The sequence below is a fragment of the Schistocerca serialis genome, chromosome 6 (assembly GCF_023864345.2).
Source record: "Schistocerca serialis cubense isolate TAMUIC-IGC-003099 chromosome 6, iqSchSeri2.2, whole genome shotgun sequence".
Lineage (NCBI taxonomy): Eukaryota > Metazoa > Arthropoda > Insecta > Orthoptera > Acrididae > Schistocerca > Schistocerca serialis.
The window spans coordinates 283,196,278-283,217,973 of record NC_064643.1 but is presented as its reverse complement, the minus strand read 5'-3'; the positions used below and the strand labels follow the sequence as shown (position 1 = coordinate 283,217,973).

The 21,696-nt window shown below is 45.8% G+C and overlaps 1 protein-coding gene and 1 non-coding gene across 2 annotated transcripts in view; both read left to right on the top strand.

Moving 5' to 3' along the window:
• LOC126484282 (proteoglycan 4) overlaps positions 1–21,696 on the top strand; it is a 300,519-nt gene that overhangs the window by 206,060 nt on the left and 72,763 nt on the right. The window contains exon 6 of the mRNA XM_050107709.1: positions 8,455–8,673. Coding sequence (XP_049963666.1) covers positions 8,455–8,673 — 219 coding nt within the window. The remainder of the gene's footprint in view (positions 1–8,454; positions 8,674–21,696) is intronic.
• Positions 4,892–4,966, top strand: Trnas-cga (transfer RNA serine (anticodon CGA)). The gene has a single exon. It is a non-coding gene; the product is annotated as a tRNA-Ser (tRNA).

The following is a 21,696-nucleotide window of genomic DNA, read 5'->3' as shown; positions in this document are numbered from 1 at the left end:
CAACAACCGAACGCTCCAAAACACTGTCTCTTACTGCAGCTATATTATTCATATAACTAGAATAAATCATTCTATAGGCAACAGTTGTGTTTTGCATGGGAATGGCACATACCGTTTGCAGATGCTGTAGACGTTAATCAAAGAATCAGCTGTAATGCCTGTCACCGTTTCCCTGTTAACGGGTAAAAGAATTCTCGCCTGCCAGTCTTCTGTCCACTTACTGTGGACATTTCAAACCTGTTCACTTAATGCAAGTAATTTGTCTGCCAGATTCAACAATACATAGACTGAAGGGGACAAGGGGGAAACTAGAGACCAGCAACAGGCATCAATTTGGACAAAGCAAAGTATATTGTTTGTTGTGGACTGGCAAGACAGCCAATCCACAGTGACGGGTAGCCGAAAGGCACGCGTTTAAACTCACGCAGGATGGTGTGAGGTCTGGAACAGGACAAGGTAATGAATATAGCCAATAACGTACGTAGCTGCTGGAATACTTAACTTTAATCCGTAATTGGTGAACATCGGTCTGACGGTACATGCATCACAAGATAAATAGTAATTGATAATGGCGCCTTGCTAGGTCGTAGCAAATGACGTAGCTGAAGGCTATGCTAACTATCGTCTCGGCAAATGAGAGCGTAATTTGTCAGTGAACCATCGCTAGCAAAGTCGACTGTACAACTGGGGCGAGTGCTAGGACGCCTCTCTAGACCTGCCGTGTGGTGGCGCTCGGTCTGCAATCACTGACAGTGGCGACACGCGGGTCCGACGTATACTACCGGACCGCGGCCGATTTAAAGGCTACCACCTAGCAAGTGTGGTGTCTGGCGGTGACACCACGTTTTTCGTCTTAAAATGGAATACATGCGAGGTAGTCTTGCTAGACAGCTGAAAGGAACGTAGTCCACAATTTCGGTTTACTTTGCACTTAGCCGTCTTGGAGTTACGTACGAAAAGTGAGGGGCAGCGCAAAATGCTTACGTCAGCGGTGGTAAATCGTGGTACCAGCCGCTCACGGATCAAACAACGTAACTGCGTATTAAAGATGATCGAAATAGTGATGAGCGCTCAGTCACGAAGTATCCTGACTAAAATTGACTGCCTCCTCACAGGCGACGTCCGAGGTGATGGAAACCAGCTAATGTATAATTAAATGACATCAACTCTATTACTACGACTAAGAACTGCAGCCGAATCGTGCTCGGGGAGAGTCTCTCCATGGTATTATAAGCTCGACAGTAGTATCTTTCTTTGGAGTGAGGAAGGTTCCAGTAGCCAATTTCACTGGGGTTAGCAATGGAAACGGTTCCTGCTGCTTCCGGCTAGCTAGGCGGCCCGACCTCCTGTCGTTTAAATTTGGTAACCTGTTGTGAAGCCAGGACAACGAGTTCGGGACAAACCAGTGTCCCTGTGCAACAGCGTGTCTGCAGCCGAATTTGAAAGTAGCGTCCCGGAAATTTAAAGATTTTCATCTCTTTTCGTTTTCTACTTTAACTGTTCGGTGAACATGATAAATGATCAGCCCTTAGCACTCGATGGTCCTCTACTTAGGCAACCCGTTGTTGTTTTGCACTGGTCGATGAAAATGATATTAATCATTAAATTAGCTAATTATATTTCTCTAGAGTCCATTAATCAAGCTCGTGATTACTATCTTTGAAATCGTGGTTACGTATCCAGTACGAATCTTCGACTGGAAACATAATTATTCCATTCATTCTCCACTTGAAATATAAGTTTTTGTCAGAATGAGATTTTCACTCTGCAGCGGAGTGTGCGCTGATATGAAACTTCCTGGCAGATTAAAACTGTGTGCCCGACCGAGACTCGAACTCGGGACTTTTGCCTTTCGCGGGCAAGTGCTCTACCAACTGAGCTACCGAAGCACGACTCACGTGCGGTACCCACAGCTTTACTTCTGCCAGTATCTCGTCTCCTACCTTCCAAACTTTACAGAAGCTCTTCTGCGAATCATGCAGAACTAGCACTCCTGAAGGAAAGGATACAGCGGAGACATGGCTTAGCCACAGCCTGGGGGATGTTTCCAGAATGAGATTTTCACTCTGCAGCGGAGTGTGCGCTGATATGAAACTTCCTGGCAGATTAAAACTGTGTGCCCGACCGAGACTCGAACTCGGGACCTTTGCCTTTCGCGGGCAAGTGCTCTACCAACTGAGCTACCGAAGCACGACACATGTGCGGTACCCACAGCTTTACTTCTGCCAGTATCTCGTCTCCTACCTTCCAAACTTTACAGAAGCTCTTCTGCGAACCATGCAGAACTAGCACTCCTGAAAGAAAGGATACAGCGGAGACATGGCTTAGCCACAGCCTGGGGGATGTTTCCAGAATGAGATTTTCACTCTGCAGCGGAGTGTGCGCTGATATGAAACTTCCTGGCAGATTAAAACTGTGTGCCCGACCGAGACTCGAACTCGGGACCTTTGCCTTTCGCGGGCAAGTGCTCTACCAACTGAGCTACCGAAGCACGACTCACGTGCGGTACCCACAGCTTTACTTCTGCCAGTATCTCGTCTCCTACCTTCCAAACTTTACAGAAGCTCTTCTGCCAGGAAGTTTCATATCAGCGCACACTCCGCTGCAGAGTGAAAATCTCATTCTGGAAACATCCCCCAGGCTGTGGCTAAGCCATGTCTCCGCTGTATCCTTTCTTTCAGGAGTGCTAGTTCTGCATGGTTCGCAGAAGAGCTTCTGTAAAGTTTGGAAGGTAGGAGACGAGATACTGGCAGAAGTAAAGCTGTGGGTACCGCACGTGAGTCGTGCTTCGGTAGCTCAGTTGGTAGAGCACTTGCCCGCGAAAGGCAAAGGTCCCGAGTTCGAGTCTCGGTCGGGCACACAGTTTTAATCTGCCAGGAAGTTTCATATCAGCGCACACTCCGCTGCAGAGTGAAAATCTCATTCTGGAAACATCCCCCAGGCTGTGGCTAAGCCATGTCTCCGCTGTATCCTTTCTTTCAGGAGTGCTAGTTCTGCATGGTTCGCAGAAGAGCTTCTGTAAAGTTTGGAAGGTAGGAGACGAGATACTGGCAGAAGTAAAGCTGTGGGTGCCGCACGTGAGTCGTGCTTCGGTAGCTCAGTTGGTAGAGCACTTGCCCGCGAAAGGCAAAGGTCCCGAGTTCGAGTCTCGGTCGGGCACACAGTTTTAATCTGCCAGGAAGTTTCATATCAGCGCACACTCCGCTGCAGAGTGAAAATCTCATTCTGGAAACATCCCCCAGGCTGTGGCTAAGCCATGTCTCCGCTGTATCCTTTCTTTCAGGAGTGCTAGTTCTGCATGGTTCGCAGAAGAGCTTCTGTAAAGTTTGGAAGGTAGGAGACGAGATACTGGCAGAAGTAAAGCTGTGGGTACCGCACGTGAGTCGTGCTTCGGTAGCTCAGTTGGTAGAGCACTTGCCCGCGAAAGGCAAAGGTCCCGAGTTCGAGTCTCGGTCGGGCACACAGTTTTAATCTGCCAGGAAGTTTCATATCAGCGCACACTCCGCTGCAGAGTGAAAATCTCATTCTGGAAACATCCCCCAGGCTGTGGCTAAGCCATGTCTCCGCTGTATCCTTTCTTTCAGGAGTGCTAGTTCTGCATGGTTCGCAGAAGAGCTTCTGTAAAGTTTGGAAGGTAGGAGACGAGATACTGGCAGAAGTAAAGCTGTGGGTACCGCACGTGAGTCGTGCTTCGGTAGCTCAGTTGGTAGAGCACTTGCCCGCGAAAGGCAAAGGTCCCGAGTTCGAGTCTCGGTCGGGCACACAGTTTTAATCTGCCAGGAAGTTTCATATCAGCGCACACTCCGCTGCAGAGTGAAAATCTCATTCTGGAAACATCCCCCAGGCTGTGGCTAAGCCATGTCTCCGCTGTATCCTTTCTTTCAGGAGTGCTAGTTCTGCATGGTTCGCAGAAGAGCTTCTGTAAAGTTTGGAAGGTAGGAGACGAGATACTGGCAGAAGTAAAGCTGTGGGTACCGCACGTGAGTCGTGCTTCGGTAGCTCAGTTGGTAGAGCACTTGCCCGCGAAAGGCAAAGGTCCCGAGTTCGAGTCTCGGTCGGGCACACAGTTTTAATCTGCCAGGAAGTTTCATATCAGCGCACACTCCGCTGCAGAGTGAAAATCTCATTCTGGAAACATCCCCCAGGCTGTGGCTAAGCCATGTCTCCGCTGTATCCTTTCTTTCAGGAGTGCTAGTTCTGCATGGTTCGCAGAAGAGCTTCTGTAAAGTTTGGAAGGTAGGAGACGAGATACTGGCAGAAGTAAAGCTGTGGGTACCGCACGTGAGTCGTGCTTCGGTAGCTCAGTGGGTAGAGCACTTGCCCGCGAAAGGCAAAGGTCCCGAGTTCGAGTCTCGGTCGGGCACACAGTTTTAATCTGCCAGGAAGTTTCATATCAGCGCACACTCCGCTGCAGAGTGAAAATCTCATTCTGGAAACATCCCCCAGGCTGTGGCTAAGCCATGTCTCCGCTGTATCCTTTCTTTCAGGAGTGCTAGTTCTGCATGGTTCGCAGAAGAGCTTCTGTAAAGTTTGGAAGGTAGGAGACGAGATACTGGCAGAAGTAAAGCTGTGGGTACCGCACGTGAGTCGTGCTTCGGTAGCTCAGTTGGTAGAGCACTTGCCCGCGAAAGGCAAAGGTCCCGAGTTCGAGTCTCGGTCGGGCACACAGTTTTAATCTGCCAGGAAGTTTCATATCAGCGCACACTCCGCTGCAGAGTGAAAATCTCATTCTGGAAACATCCCCCAGGCTGTGGCTAAGCCATGTCTCCGCTGTATCCTTTCTTTCAGGAGTGCTAGTTCTGCATGGTTCGCAGAAGAGCTTCTGTAAAGTTTGGAAGGTAGGAGACGAGATACTGGCAGAAGTAAAGCTGTGGGTACCGCACGTGAGTCGTGCTTCGGTAGCTCAGTTGGTAGAGCATTTGCCCGCGAAAGGCAAAGGTCCCGAGTTCGAGTCTCGGTCGGGCACACAGTTTTAATCTGCCAGGAAGTTTCATATCAGCGCACACTCCGCTGCAGAGTGAAAATCTCATTCTGGAAACATCCCCCAGGCTGTGGCTAAGCCATGTCTCCGCTGTATCCTTTCTTTCAGGAGTGCTAGTTCTGCATGGTTCGCAGAAGAGCTTCTGTAAAGTTTGGAAGGTAGGAGACGAGATACTGGCAGAAGTAAAGCTGTGGGTACCGCACGTGAGTCGTGCTTCGGTAGCTCAGTTGGTAGAGCACTTGCCCGCGAAAGGCAAAGGTCCCGAGTTCGAGTCTCGGTCGGGCACACAGTTTTAATCTGCCAGGAAGTTTCATATCAGCGCACACTCCGCTGCAGAGTGAAAATCTCATTCTGGAAACATCCCCCAGGCTGTGGCTAAGCCATGTCTCCGCTGTATCCTTTCTTTCAGGAGTGCTAGTTCTGCATGGTTCGCAGAAGAGCTTCTGTAAAGTTTGGAAGGTAGGAGACGAGATACTGGCAGAAGTAAAGCTGTGGGTACCGCACGTGAGTCGTGCTTCGGTAGCTCAGTTGGTAGAGCACTTGCCCGCGAAAGGCAAAGGTCCCGAGTTCGAGTCTCGGTCGGGCACACAGTTTTAATCTGCCAGGAAGTTTCATATCAGCGCACACTCCGCTGCAGAGTGAAAATCTCATTCTGGAAACATCCCCCAGGCTGTGGCTAAGCCATGTCTCCGCTGTATCCTTTCTTTCAGGAGTGCTAGTTCTGCATGGTTCGCAGAAGAGCTTCTGTAAAGTTTGGAAGGTAGGAGACGAGATACTGGCAGAAGTAAAGCTGTGGGTACCGCACGTGAGTCGTGCTTCGGTAGCTCAGTTGGTAGAGCACTTGCCCGCGAAAGGCAAAGGTCCCGAGTTCGAGTCTCGGTCGGGCACACAGTTTTAATCTGCCAGGAAGTTTCATAAGTTTTTGTGTTTTTAACTAGTTTTATGTATTAATTTCGATTTAATTTCTTTTGTTTTATCACCCTGTTTTGTCGTCCACGTTATTGCGTTCATTACATCTATTTTTCATTTTGCTTGAATTTCGTTTTACTTATAAACCCGTCTTTCTTTATGTTTTTATCTGTGTTATTTGCCCATAGTGCAATAGGAATTTAGGTTATGTTTTTAACGTTTGTATAATGACGATTACCGTGCAAACAAGTGTCACGTCTGGTAACAAAAATACCTTGTTCACACCATTGCACAAATATAAATAGATTATTTCGTCGTTTCTTTTTTTTAAACTGATATTCACCAAAATTCCGTCTGCAAAAAGAATGATAGAAAGGGAAAAATGAAACAAATGAAAAGATTCGTACGGTGGTTAAAATGATGTGACAAAGGAAAAGAAATAAAAAAATTACATTTAAACCAATTAATTTAAAAAAAATAATGATCAAAGTAATTTCGATAAAGATTTAAAGATAAATTTAGCGCGCCTGACAAAACTAGAATCCACAACCTCATTTGTTGTAGCTGTTATCCTCTCCATTTTCTTTTAATCTCATTTTGTTCGTTAGTGTTTGTTCTATGTGTTCGTGGTGGACGTACCATGACGCTTATTCAAGTTCATCTGTGATCCATTAACTCAGCTTTTTATTACAGAGGGCAGCTAACTCCCTCTGACCGAACACGCTGAGCTGCCTTGCCGGCATCTCCATTAGACCACATAATCAGACCTGTATGCTGTCCTCTTTCTTTTTCATGCTCTTGAGTCTCACACAAAATTCAGAACTTTTTTTTCATCAGTTACTCGCAAAGGAGGGCCCACCAGGATGAATGGCTGTAGTGCGTGATACTGGGATCTTAACCTACATCACCGTATACAGGGTGGTACATTGATCGTGACCGGGCCAAGTATCTCACGAAATAAGCGTCAAAAGAGAAAACTTGAAGGGGGAAACCCAGATGGCGCTATGGTTGGCCCGCTAGGTGGCGCTGCCACAGGTCAAACGGATATCAACTGCGTTTTTCTTTAAATAGGAACCCCCATTTTTATTACATATTCGTGCAGTACGTAAGGAAATATGAATGTTTTAGTTGGACCACTTTTTTCGCCATGTGATAGATGGTGCTGTAATAGTCACAAACATATGGCTCACAATTTTAGACGAACAGTTGGTAACAGGTAGGTTTTTTAAATTAAAATACAGAACGTAGGTACGTTTGAACATTTTATTTCGGTTGTTCCAATGTGATACGTGTACCTTTGTGAGCTTATCATTTCTGAGAAGGCATGCTCTTACAGCGTCATTATCTATAAATACCACATTAATGCAAAAATGCTCAAAATGATGTCCGTCAACCTCAATGGCAATATACTCAGAATTCTCCATGAAGAGGTTGAACTGAGCCACCTACGCAAGGTTTTCGGGAATAACGGCTACAGCGCCCATCAAGTGAAAGAAGAGATTTCTGGGAAATATCAGAATAAGACCACCGACGAAGAGCAGGAAAAGAAAGTTGCGTTGCTGCCATTCTGTGGCTCCGTGTCTGCCAAGATAAGCCGCCTGTTGAAAAGACATAAGATCAAATCAATCTTCAGGCCTCCAACGAAAATCCGCCAATTACTGAGACGCAGTAGGTCTTAGAACACCTAGAGTCTACGAAATACCTTGTGAGTGTGGCCAGAAGTACATCAGACAAACAGTGCGCACTGTGGAACAACGCAGAAAAGAGCCTGAGATGTATTATCGCCTACGCTATCCAGAGAAATCTGCTTTAGCTGAGCAAGCGTTAGAAAACGGTCATCACATAAAATTTGACGATACCTCTGTCGTGACTCGCACTAACGGCTCCTGGGACAGTTTAAGAAAGGAAGCTATTTAAATAAAAATTGCCGCAAACACCCTGAATAGAGACGGTGGCTTGCAGCTCAGCGCTGCGTGGAATCCAGCGATCGCGCGATTGAAGAGGGCACATCGAATACCGACTCAAAACGTGCTCATATATGGCAATGTCACAGGCACCAGTGACGTCACAGCCGGCAGCTAGCGCATATAATGGGGCACCAAACAGCCCACTGGCAGTCATACCACTTGACAATGGCCAAGGAGTGCTTGGCCGAAAGCTGATGTAATTTTAAGCAATTGACGCCTTTGGAAACCCGAGAACATTTCATTCAATGTTATCGCCGCGAGACTCTGCATTCATACATTTTCGTTTGATGCTTATTTCGTGAGATATTTGGCTCGGTCACTATCAATGGACCACCCTGTACATATTTTCAAAACGTCTTTGTCAGAAAAGTCTCGGGGTTAGACGGTGTTTCTGGGATCAGCCGTTTATATCCTAATCACAATTTAGTGTGGTTATGAGCGATCGAGGTCACATGCTTTGATTCGGGACATGAGCAGACATATCCGTCTTGGCCACGTAAACGGTTAAGGAACCTTATTTAGATGGAGTAGAGTGTGTACACGTATGTGGTGGAGTGCGAGTGCCCGTGCTGAAGGCGGCGTGCCTGTGTGTCGCAGGCAGCAAGACGCACACGGTGTTCGCGCCGACGGAGCGCGCCTTCGCGCGGCTGTCGGCGGCCAAGCGTGCGCGCCTACTGTCCGACCCGGAAGCGGCGCGGCTGCTGGTCTCGCGACACGTGGTGCGCGGCGCGCTCTACAGCGCGGGCCTGCGCTACTACCAGCTGCGAGACGCGCTCGCGCCCGACAGCGCGCTCACGCTCACCGTCAACGCCGCAGGTCAGTAGCCGCACCGGCGCTCGCTTGCTCTTCGCATCTCGGACACCTCTCACCGTACAGGAAAAGGCTGCATCTCATTTCTCAGTTTTTCCGTTTATCATGATTCTGAGAAGTTTTATTTGGCCCAGACCAGTTTCACTCATATAAATGATACAGCTTTCTTAAAAACCACCTTAGCCAGTCAGCTTTATTATGCAATGTCCCCTTATTGCAGCCCTTTACATGCAGGGTCTTCCACATCACAACCTACTTCCAACCACACATTACACAACACCTCATCTAACAGGTAAGTGAAAACACTACCAGAAGCTATCTCCCTGGTTCTTGAAAATTCATTTAACGACAGAAGTTCTTTTGCTTCCTTACACAGAAACGTACAGTCAAAACATTATGACCACCTAGCTAATTGCAGGTATCGCCACGATTAGTACTTATACACTACTGGCCATTAAAATTGCTACACCAAGAAGAAATGCAGATGATAAACGGGCATTCATTGGAAAATATATTATACTAGAACTGAGATGTGATTACATTTTCACGCAATTTGGGTACATACATCCTGAGAATTCAGTTCCCAGAACAACCACCTCTGGCCGTAATAACGGCCCTGGTACGCCTGTGCATTGAGTCAAACAGAGCTTGGATGGCGTGTACACGTACAGCTGCCCATGCAGCTTCAACACGATACCACAGTTTATCAAGAGTATTGACTGGCGATTTGCCACGAGCCAATTGCTGGGCCACCATTGACCAGACGTCTTCAATTGGTGATAGATCTGGAGACTGTGCTGGCCAAGCCCAAGTCGAACATTTTATGTTCCAGAAAGACCCGTACAGGACCTGCAACATGCGGTCCTGCATTATCCTGATGAAATGTAGGGTTTTGCAGGGATCGAATGAAGGGCAGAGCCACGGGTCGTAACACACCTGAAGTGTAACGTCCACTGTTCAAAGTGCCGTCAATGCGAACAAGAGGTGACCGAGACGTGTAGCCAATGGCACCCCATACCATCACACCTGGCGATACGCCAGTATGGCGATGACGAATACACGCTTCCAATGTGCGTTCATCGCGATGTCGCCAAACACGGATACGACCATCATGATGCTGTAAACAGAACCTGGATTCATCCGAACAAGTGACGTTTTGCCATTCGTGCACCGAGGTTCGTCGTTGAGTACACCATCGCAGGCGCTCCTGTCTGTGATCCAGCCGTGGTCTTCGAGCTGATAGTCCATGCTGCTGCAAACGTTGTCGAACTGTTCGTGCAGATGGTTGCTGTCTTGTAAACGTCCCCATCTGTTGACTCAGGGATAGAGACGTGGCTGCACGATCCGTTACAGCCATGCGGATAAGATGACTGTCATCTCGACTTTTATCAAAGTCGGAAACGTGATGGTACGCATTTCTCCACCTTACGCGAGGCATCACAACAACGTTTCACCAGGCAACGCCGGTCAACTGCTGTTTGTGGATGGGAAATCGGCTGGAAACTTTCCTCATCTCATGTCATGTCATCACCGGCGCCAACCTTGTGCGAATGCTCTGAAAAGCTAATCATTTGCATATCACAGCATCTTCTTTCTGTCGGTTACATTTCGCGTCTTTAGCACATCTTCGTGGTGTAGCAATTTTAATGGCCAGTAGTGTAGCAGCGGCGACGCATCGTTGCATGGATGCTATGACACCTTGATTCATCGCTGGAGGGAGTTGGCACCATGTCTACACAAACAAATCAAATAATTCCCGTAAATTCCGGGTAGGGAGGCGATGAGCTTTGACGCCACGTTAAATCACATCCCACATGTGTTTCAGCGGGCTCAGATCAGGTGAGTTGAGGGGCCAGCACGTCAATTGGAACTCGCCACTGTGCTCCTCGAACTATTCCATCACACTTCTGGCCTTGTGACACGGCGCATTATGTTGCTGAAAAATGTCACTGCCGTCGAGAAACATCATCGGCATGGAGGTCTGCAAACAGAGTCCGATACTCATTGGCCGGCATGGTGCTTTGCACGAGCTCCACTGGACCCATGGACGGCCACGTGAATGTTCCCAAGAGCGTACTGGAGCCGCTTCCGGCTTGTCTCCGTTCCGCAGTGTAGGTGTCAAGGAGCTATTGTCGATATAAACCCGTCCAGGCGATAGCAATCTCACTTGGTGAGGAATGACTACCAGTCAGAAACGCACGGTTCATGTAGTATTAGTGAGCGTGCTCTCTGCGTGTAGAATGAGGAAGGAGCGTTATCTTTCTGAGTCTGACCGAGCACAGATTGTGATTGCCTGGAGGCTCGGCACGAGCATTTCGGAAACTGCACGACTCGTCGGGTGTTCGAGGAGTGTTGTGGTGAGTCTCTTCAACACGTAGTGAAACTGAGGTGAAACCACGTCCAGACGTCGTGGGGTTGGGCGACCACTCCTCATTACAGATGTCGGACGTCGTAGGCTGGGCAGACTGGTAAAACAGGACAGGAGACGAATTGTGGTGGAGCTAACATCAGACTTTAATGCTGGGCAGAGTGTAAGTGTGTCTGAACACACAGTTGTACCGAACACTCCTAACGATGGGAGGCTGCAGACGACGACCCATGCATGTGCCAATGTTAACAGCACGACATCGACAACTACGTGACCATCGGCACTGAACGTTGGCGCAGTAACAAGGCGTTGCATGGTCTGATGAATCCCAATATCTGCTTCATCATGCCAATGGGATGGCGCGAATCCGTCATCTTCTAGGAGAACACCTACTTGGCACCTGTACTGCGGGACGGAGGCAAGCTGTCAGCGACTCCATTATGCCCTGGGGAACATTGTGGGCATCCATGGGTGTAGCGGAGCTCGTGCAAGATACCATGACCGCCAAGGAGTACAGTAAACTCCTTGTAGACCACATACTCTTCTTCATGACCATCATGTTTCCCGATGGCAGTGGCATTTTTCAACAACATAATGGGCCGTGTCACAAGGCCAGAAGTGTGATGGAGTGGTTCGAAGAACACAGTGGCGAGTTCCAGCTGGTGTGCTGGCTCACCCAACTTGCCAGATCTGAACCCATTCGAAGACATCTGGGATGTGACTGAACGTGACGTAAGAGCTCATCGTTCCCCTCCTCTGAATTTATGGGAATTAGGCGACTTGCTTGTGCAGACATGGTGCCACATCCTCCAACGACCTACCAAGGCATCATTGCTCTCATGACGCGTCACCGCTGTTGGCGATGCCAGAGGTGAACAAACAGGCTATTAAGTAGGTTGTCATAATGTCCAGAATGATCAGTATATTTTTCAGCATAATCTCCGTTCAGTGCGACCGCCTTACTGGAAGGTTATGGATGTGTGCATAGTACCACTCTACTGTTCGATGCTGAAGCCAACGTCGTGCTGTATCAATAACCTCCCTACCATCCACGTACTGCCTCCTCCGGAGTGCGTCCCTCAATAGGCCAAACAAATGGTCTTTAATCGCTCTTTATGATCTTTTCTTAGGCGGCCAGGAACCAGCATCCACACAGTTTTAAGTACGCCGCTTGGTAGACGAGCGCGTCAGCACTACCAACACAGACGTCCAATAGAGCAGCAAATTGTTTGATTTTGTTCCTTTGATCGGCTCGAATGAGAGTGTCTGCACCGCGCAGGATTAGCCGAGCGCTCTAAAGCGCTGCAGTCATGGACAGTGCTGCTGGTCCCGGCGGAGGTTCGAGTCCTCCCTCGGGCATGGATGTGTGTGTTTGTCCTTAGGATAACTTAGGTTAAGCAGTGTGTAAGCTTAGGGACTGATGACCTTAGCAGTTAAGTCCCATAAGGTATCACATTTGATTTGAGAGTGTCTGCACGTTCTAACGTTGCAAGAGCCACATCTGTGTGTGGCCGGCCGGCACCCGGGAGATCAGACAGGTTTGCGCGACCTTGTTGTGATGATGAAAGACGCCTCGCCCAACGACTCGCCGTGCTTTTGTTCACCGCCTGGTCTCCGTAGATATTCTGTAAGCGTCTAAGAATATCTGCGACGCTCTGGTTTTCCGCCAAAATAAACTCAATGAAGCTCTGTGCTTGAAAAGCACCTACCATCTCAGTTACAGGCGCCACGTATAACCCCGTCACCTATCGAAATATCATCAGACTGAAGCGAAAATATTACACGATTTTCCACAACAAATTCTGCATTTTTTTCAACCCCAATTGGCCGAGAAAAGAAAGTGTTGCATTACTTACTGACCGCCGTTCGTATTACACAATGAACTTTGGAAATACTTACAACTATTACTAATATAATCGATTATTTGTTATTGTTATATAGATGCCTCGAGGTGTTATTAAATCTTTTTAAATTTTCTTTTATTTTTTTTTTTACATGCCATTGCTAAAAGCGGTCTCAGCACACTTTGCCACTACACAAACCGTACAGTGGCAAGTCACTGTCCCTCACCACTGCAATAAAAAAAGTCTTTATATTTGATTGAAAACACTATTCCACGCAAATCTGTGAACTCTTAAAATTATTTACTATACTGTCAAATAATGAAATAATTTACATACGCTATTGCCATTATTGCAGTGTAAAAACAGTAAGACTCTTCTAAAATGGTCTCATCCGTTGATTTTCCCTAACGTTTTCTTGCAGAACGTGTGTGCCACTTTTTTACTATTCTAGACAGCGTGATTTCATCATTTTTTACTAACTGTTCCGCTTTCAGCTTTTTCTGGTACATTTCGTTGACCATATTTAAATCATTGCCGTTATTTGTTGCTATGACTTCTAATATTCTTAGCTCTTTCGCTATTTTGCCTTTTAGGTACAAAAGCCCGTTGAATCGATAAAAAAATTTTATAGAATCGTGACAGTCCACACAATACTACATAAAGAAGAGGTGTTGGACCCTGGCAGGAGAAAAAAAGTATTCAGGTAGCAGAAATGAGGGTTCTGCAGTCGATTTTGGGATAACCTTGTGTCGATCGCATTCTGAATGAAGATATGAGACTCAGATTACGTGTATGCCTGTAGAGTATACTGGAAGAAACACACAAAATGGAATGATTGAATCGTATGGAGAGAATGTGCGATAGTAGTAATCCGCAAATAATACGTATTTACGAAACCACAGAGTGACGTAATAGAGGAAGACTATACAGAAAAGAGTGAAAGATCAATTATGAGAACCTTGAAGACAAAATTGTTTCAACAAGGCTAATCCTTGACGACTATGGAGATGAAGGTAATACGTATTTCCGAAAGCAGCCAGTTCAGATTCGAAATCTTAGGTCGATTATGATTAAAATAAAACTAGAGTATCTGCAATATCTGTAAAACCAATTGGAAGACATGTAAGTAGATGATCAAGAAAGAGACGTTCCTATTAAGAAATATGAGCAGTGCTGTTTAAGACGCCATGTCACGGATTGTGAGGCCCCTCCCACCGGAGGTTCGAGTCCTTCCTCGGACATGGGTGAGTGTGTGTGTTGTTCTTAGCATAAGTTAGTTTAAGTAGTGTGTAAGTCTAGGGACCGATGACCTCACCAATTTGGTCCCTCAGGATTTCACACACACAAGAAATATGAAAGGAAAACGTGTAACTTTTCACCACTGTTTTTTAATTCGTACGCTGAAGGAACAGTTAAGAAAGTGAAAGTAAACGTTAGGGAAGAAGTAAAAGCACGAGAGGAACAGATACCCAGGCTCCAGCAGAGTTTTTCAGATAATATGGTCCAAAGAGAAATAAAGCGACTATGAAGGTAATGAAGAGTACTAGAGAGTGAATAAGGGTCAACAAAGTTACACGTATTGTGTACTGAACCGGGAACCTAGAAACGACGGAGAAGCTTCATCCCACCGAAGCCCCCAGTGGTTCACAACCCCACAACAAGCCACAACAGTCCACCCACCTCACCGCCGCCCCACACCGAACCCAGAGGTATTGTGCGATTCGGCCCACAGTGGAACCCCCCTCCCACTCCTCCTCTCCCCCCCCCCCCCCCCCCCTCCCGGGAACGTTTCATACCAGACGAATGTAGTCCCAAATGTTTGCGTGGTAGAGTAATTGTGGTCTACGCGTACGTGGAGACAGTGTTTGCGCAGCAATCGCCGACATAGTGTAACCGAGGCGGAATAAAGGGAACCAGCCCGCATTTGCCCGAGGGAGATGGAAAAGCGCCTAAAAACCATCCACAGGCTGGCCGACAGACCAGACCTCGACACTAATCCCCAGGCGGATTCGTGCCGCGGACCGGCACGCTTTCCCGCTCGGGAAGCAGCGCGTTAGACAGTGCGGCTAGCCCGGCGGGCGAATGGTGTTGACTGACATTAAAACTAGAAATGACACAGTAGGACAGTAAGAAAGTTTTCCTATCTGCGAAGAACCTGGAATGCCTGAACCTAGGAATACCTTTAAGTAGATTGGTGTCAGCAAAGAAGGGTATCTTCGATAATAGATCATTGCCGATATCATACCGAGATGAGGAACTAGTTGATGAAAGTGTACGTCTGCAACATAGCATTGTATAGACGTAAAACGTGGACCATGGTTATTAGAGAGGACAAAGAACTGCAAGCATTTGAAATGTAGCTCTAAAGCAGTGTAAAAATTAAGCAAACAAAAAATCATGAAAATAAGGATCAGGATCAAAATTAGAATCCTTATGAGAATGAAGGACAGTGAGGAGGAGGACGACAGAGAGAGGGTAACGCTGCGTACGCATCTAGTTTAAAAAATAATATACATGAGACTTTCCAGTGATTACCGTTGAATAACAACTGTCATCTGTGGTTAGTGTGGTTGTGATGACACAGCATATCGTAGCACTCGCTGCCATATAACGCGGCGAAAAAACAATGGTAAGGGGAAACTTAGCAATTAGTAACGCCTTAGTTTCTTAGCTCTCGGAATGTTGTTATTGAGTGGCTTCAGTTGGATGTGGTATATTTGAAGACACGTGTGGGCACTCTTCCTCGCCAGATGCTGGCAATTGTCAATGCTAGAGGCGGTATTACGCGGTAATACCGCGACTGGTCCTACAGTTGAATAATTCTTTGTCCGGTGTATTTACTATTCAGCAGTAGCAGGACGCTTATGATTAGATACATCACGTTTAATAAATTGACACTGTTAAAATAGTTTGTTAGGGAAAAAAGTTTATGTATTTTATATTATAGCGATACTGACGACACAGCAGCTGTTTATAAATTCAAGAGTTAAACTTTTATGTCTTGAAGAGCTTGTGTATGTGAGCATGTTTGTATGTAATTAAGAAAGAGAGAGAGAGAGAGAGAGAGAGAGAGAGAGAGAGAGAGAGAGATAGAGAGAGAGAGAGAGAGACGGGGCTGTCGACTTTAAAATAAGAATCCGAGCCCTTACAAGGGACATTCGTTCGATAAGTAATGCAACACGATTTTTTTCTCGGCCAGTTTCGGTTGAAAAAATGCGGAATTTGTTGTGGGACATCGCTGAATATTCACGCACCATTCCCTATAGTTTCATGAAGTTCCAGTAGGTGGAGGCGCTGTACGTGGCGTCTATAATGCGTTCCAAGGGGGTTATTCAGCTTGACATCCTCCCTCATGCTGCAGCTGTGAACTCTGAAGTGCATTGTGCTTTTTGTATCCCGCCTGGATAGGCGGCGCGCGGATCTGCTCCTGTGAACTGCTTCTGCAAAATAGGCCGAGAGTGAAGGACGCGTGTAGGAGCAGGAAAAGGTGAAGTACTTTTACAACTTTACTACAGACTTTTTTCTTTATTGTTATTTTAACATCTTATACAAGGTAGGCCGGCAGAGGCAATACTACGCCGCTCTTCGGCCACAGATAGTACAAGCGGAATTATAGGAAGACATAGAAACACAAAACAAAATTATGGACAAAAAAAAAACAGTAGGCACACTAGGTAAAAAAACATGGAGCCGTTCACAGGCGTAGTAAAATAAAAGAAGTTTAGTACTGGTACACGAACACAGATGACTGAAATGACACACGTGAACGATTTTTTGTATAGGCAAAAATATGAGTACTTAATTGGTTACTTAACTTTGAGATGAGCACGTAGGTGCGAAGCCGTGGAGGTATCAAAGCTATCAGCTACTGGAAGTTACAAAGGCAAAATCTGTAGTGGCTCGCCCACTATGAAGATGAAACAATGTTGCTTGGTCGTCTACTCGTGAACAAATGGCCTGCATGTGGAGCGGCGCTCGTCTAGCTCCACAGTGTCGGCTAGAGGGCGCTGTGGACGGCGTTGTACGTCCGCTCTCGTAGAGCCAACCTACGAGAGCCAACCTACGTTGTGGCATCGTAGCTATCGATACCACAGTGCTACCCCAAGGAAACTGAAGAAATGACTTCAACGTGTTCGTCGCCACGAAAATACAACCAACTTCTCCTTCTCCAAGACAACGCAAGGCCTCACCCAAGTTTGCGCATCCCACAGGACCTCACAAAGCTTCATTGGACTGATCTTCCTCATTGACCATACAGCCCGGAACTCGCACCTTCAATCTGTTTGGCCCAATGAAGGATGCGCTCCGCGGGAAGCAGTACATGGATGATGGGGAGGTTATTGATACAGTGACACGTTGATTCCGACGTCGACCAGTGGAGTCTTACCACGTATGCATACAGGCCCTCACAGTAAGGCGGTGTACGGCCGGTGGATTGAACGGAGATTATGTTGAAAAATAGGATTTTGTAGCCAAACGAGTGGGGTATAATGTGGTGTATTGGAATACTGAATAAAACTAGCGTGCTTTCAGAAAAAAATGTGTTCCATTACTTATTCGACGCCCCTCGTCACAAAACTATACTTGAACTGTAAGTAAATGTACCAGACAACAGAATAATGCTATGAAACGCACCCTGGAATCATACACTACTGCCCATTAAAATTGCTACACCAAGAGGAAATGCAGATGATAAACGGATATTCATTGGACAAATACATTATATCAGAACTGACATTTGATTACATTTTCACGCAATTTAGGTGCATAGATCCTGAGAAATCAGTACCCAGAATAACCACCTCTGGCCGTAATAACGGCCTTGATACGCCTGGGTATTGAGTCAAACAGAGCTTGGATGGCGTGTACAGGTACAACTGCCCATGCAGCTTCAAAACGATACCGCAATTCATCAAGACTAGTGACTGGCGTATTGTTACGAGCCAGTTGCTCGGCCACCATTGACCAGACGTTTTCAGTTGGTGAGAGATCTGGAGAATGTGATGGCCAGGGCAGCAATCGAACATTTTATGTATCCAGAAAGGCCCGTACAGGACCTGCAACATGCGGTCCTGCATTATCTTGCTGAAATGTAGGGTTTCTCAGGGATCGAATGAAGGGTAGAGCCACGGGTCGTAACACATCTGAAATGTAACGTCCACTGTTCAAAGTGCCGTCAATGCGAATAAGAGGTGACCGAGACGTGTAATCAATGGCATCCCATACCGTCACGCCGGGTGATACGCCAGTATGGCGATGACGAATACACGCTTCCAAAGTGCGTTCACCGCGATGTCGCCAAACACGGATGCGACCATCATGATGCTGTAAACAGAACCTGGATTCATCCGAAAAAGTTACGTTTTGCCATTCGTGCACACAGGTTCGTCGTTGAGTACAGCATCGCAGGCGCTCCTGTCTGTGATGCAGCGTCAAGGGTAACCGCAGCCATGGTGTCCGAGCTGTTCGTGCAGATGGTTGTTGTCTTCAAACGTTCACATCTGTTGACTCAGTGATCGAGACGTGGCTGCACGATCCGTTACAGCCATGCGGATAAGATGCCTGTCATCTCGACCACTAGTGATACGATGCTGTTGGGATCCAGCACGGCGTTCCGTATTACCCTCCTGTACCCACCGATTCCATATTCTGCTAACAGTCATTGGATCTCGACCAATGCTAGCAGCAATGTCGCGATACCATAAACCGCAATCGCGATAGGCTACAATCCGATCTTTATCAAAGTCAGAAACGTGATGGAACACATTTCTCCTCCTTACACGAGGCTACACAACAACGTTTCACCAGGCAAGGCCGGTCAACTGCTGTTTGTGTATGAGAAATCGGTTGGAAACTTTCCTCATGTCAGCACGTTGTAGGTGTCGCCACCGGCGCCAACCTTGTGTGAATGCTCCGAAAAGCTAATCATTTGCATATCACAGCATCTTCTTCCTGTCGGTTAAATTTTGCGTCTGTAGCAAGTCCTCGTGTAGCAATTTTAATGGCCAGTGGTGTAAATACAATTAATGATTTCCCATTTTTGTGTGTCTTAACATCGCTCATCCAGTGTGTTTCAAAGGGAAACGTACTCACAGGTTTCCAGTGAGGATCACTCTCCAGGGAAGAGGTCATTTAAAAACATGTACTATTCCTAACGGTTATCGAGGTATTATTAGAAAGTCATGAGGTTAACCATAGTGGCCACTTAAATGTGTACATCACTTCCACAGCTATATGCTCACTGTTTAGAAGCAAACACGCGGTAGTAAAAGGGTTGTAATAGTTCAATAGCGTAGTTCGTAACTGTGGCAAAGAAGTCATGTGTCTCAAACTCTTAAGTAATTCATCATAAAGGTATTTCAGACATAATTTGCAGTCAAATATCACGTTCATTCAATATTGAATTTGATTTCGTCTTCAGAAAATGTATTTCCTAGCACTTACATATGAAACAACAAAATTTCAAATACATTACCCACAGGAAATAAAATACTATTCTGACCTGAAAGCTGTGTTTTATTCCACATTTCGTTTATAGTCTACAGCCAATGGTAAAACAATCGAATGCAAGAAATTAAAGAAGTTTAAAGTAAAAATGAAATCTGAAACATTTCTTACTTCGTTCAAATTCCATCAAGATGATTCCATTTCACATACGTTATTAACCTGCTCCTCTCAAGTGAAACGCAAATAGGAGTCTAATTGCAGAGAATAAACCCCACTTTTCCAACTTACCTGGAGTTTACTTCGTTCATAGGCATGTAATTACTGAGAATGGGAAATGCTATGAAAAATTGAGCATTATTAATGACATCATCGCTAGACAAACGAAAAAAGTAGGTTGTACTAGGTATTCATTTTCATGCCATAACATTTTTTTTAGCTTGTTTCACATTTGCTTCAGTTTTAAACTTCGTGTATATCACGAGAATAGATACTTTACTTCCGGAAGATACTTGTAAGGGAGGGAGAGTGTGTGTGTGTGTGTGTGTGTGTGTGTGTGTGTGTGTGTGTGTGTGTGTGTGTGTGTGAGAGAGAGAGAGAGAGAGAGAGAGAGAGAGAGAGAGTAGGTGCTATAAAGTACAGTGATTCAAATTCTGACCTCGTTGTCGGTAACAATAGAATTTAAACCCTTCATCAATCCTTTTAAATTCAACTGTTTTAAACACCGTGACGTTTCTTTCAGTAAGGCCCATTTCCTATCCCATATGTGCCCCTAATGTCTTCACTGTCGACGAGATGTTAAAATTTTCTCATGCTTTTTAATGGAAGTGACGTGTTACTACTCTTCACTTGACTCTTTGCTGCTCTGGCCCTAAAATTGTTAGTTTCCGTACTCACGTAAGCTGTGTTAACCAAGATCACATCCCTGTAACCCTCAGTAATTCTTGAAGTATTTGTGCTTACTATCAGTAGCCAAAATTATAGCCACTTTCCGTATCTCTTCATGTATTCTATTAGCCCTTCATGCTCACACACACACGGTATTTTGTTTCACGTGCAGCGTACCTGATTGGTGCAAAAATAGTGTAGATAAATAAAGTTAGAGAAAAGGCAAGTAATTTCTTCGTGTGATTCTAGTTAAAAAATTCTTTATTTTGAAAAATACTTGAAATACACAAATGAATTGTGCCGGATTGAGCAATAGGAAAGAAATGCGTAAGTGTTTACTCGTACATACGGTATTTTATCTGCATCGTTGAAAATAGATACACTTGCGCGGGTAGGTATGTAATAGAAAGGAACCCACAAAATAGAGCAACAATAATATGTTATTACGAATAATGATTTCGATTTCTGTCCCTTCACAGCGACTGTAATTGAGATCTCACATCCTGGGAGGAAAATTTCACCATCGTCGGCGAAAGTATGAAACAATAGCCGTGCATCTCGGTTTACATCTAGTTCGCTGCTTTCATCCAGAGCTCTTGATCGTTAGTTACACTCACCAGTAACTGATCGTTACTTTCGCCAGACAGTCGACGACTACAACAGCAACGGATCTTAACGTCTTGTAATACGAGGGCAATTCGACCTTTCACCTCGGTGAAGTACGCGCAAGTCTTTCAGCTAACGTTTCTCTGCAAAACCATATCTGTGCAGGGACCACTTCCTTCATAATAATATACGTGGCTTCTCATGGATAGGAGGACTCACAAGTGTCAGGCAGTATAAAGCGATATTTTAAGCGATATAGTTAATCTTTTGTTTTCACTGCGTAAAATGTCATGTAGTTTGCGACGGATGTAGAAAAGTGAAGCAAGTTTCTGTTTTTGGACGGGTTGGCTGAACGGAAATCAGTTCACTAGGCCATTCAATGTACACATTTTTACCTAAATGGCGGTTAACCCTAAATAATGAAAAGTGTGAGGTCATCCAAAAGCAACCAGTTACATTTTGGTCATATGATAAATCACAGAAATCTAAAGGCTGCCACTACAAGGAAATACCTAGGAAAAACCACTACGAACAATTTAAATTTGAACGATCACGTAGATAATTTGGCGGCGAAGACGAACCAAAGACTGCGTTTTGGTAGAGCACTTAGAACTTGCAACAGATCTACTTAAGAGACCGTCTGCGTTACACTTGTCCGTCCTATGCTAGGGTACTGCTGTGCGATATGGGATACTTACCAAATAGGATTGATGGAGGACATCAAAAAAGTTCAAAGAAGGGAAGCTCGTTTTGTATTATCGCGAAATAGGGGAGGGAGTATCACCGACATAATACGCCAGCTGGGGCGGCAATAATTGAAACAAATGCACTTTTCGTTGCGGCAACATCTTTTCGTGGAATTTCAATTTCCAACTTTCT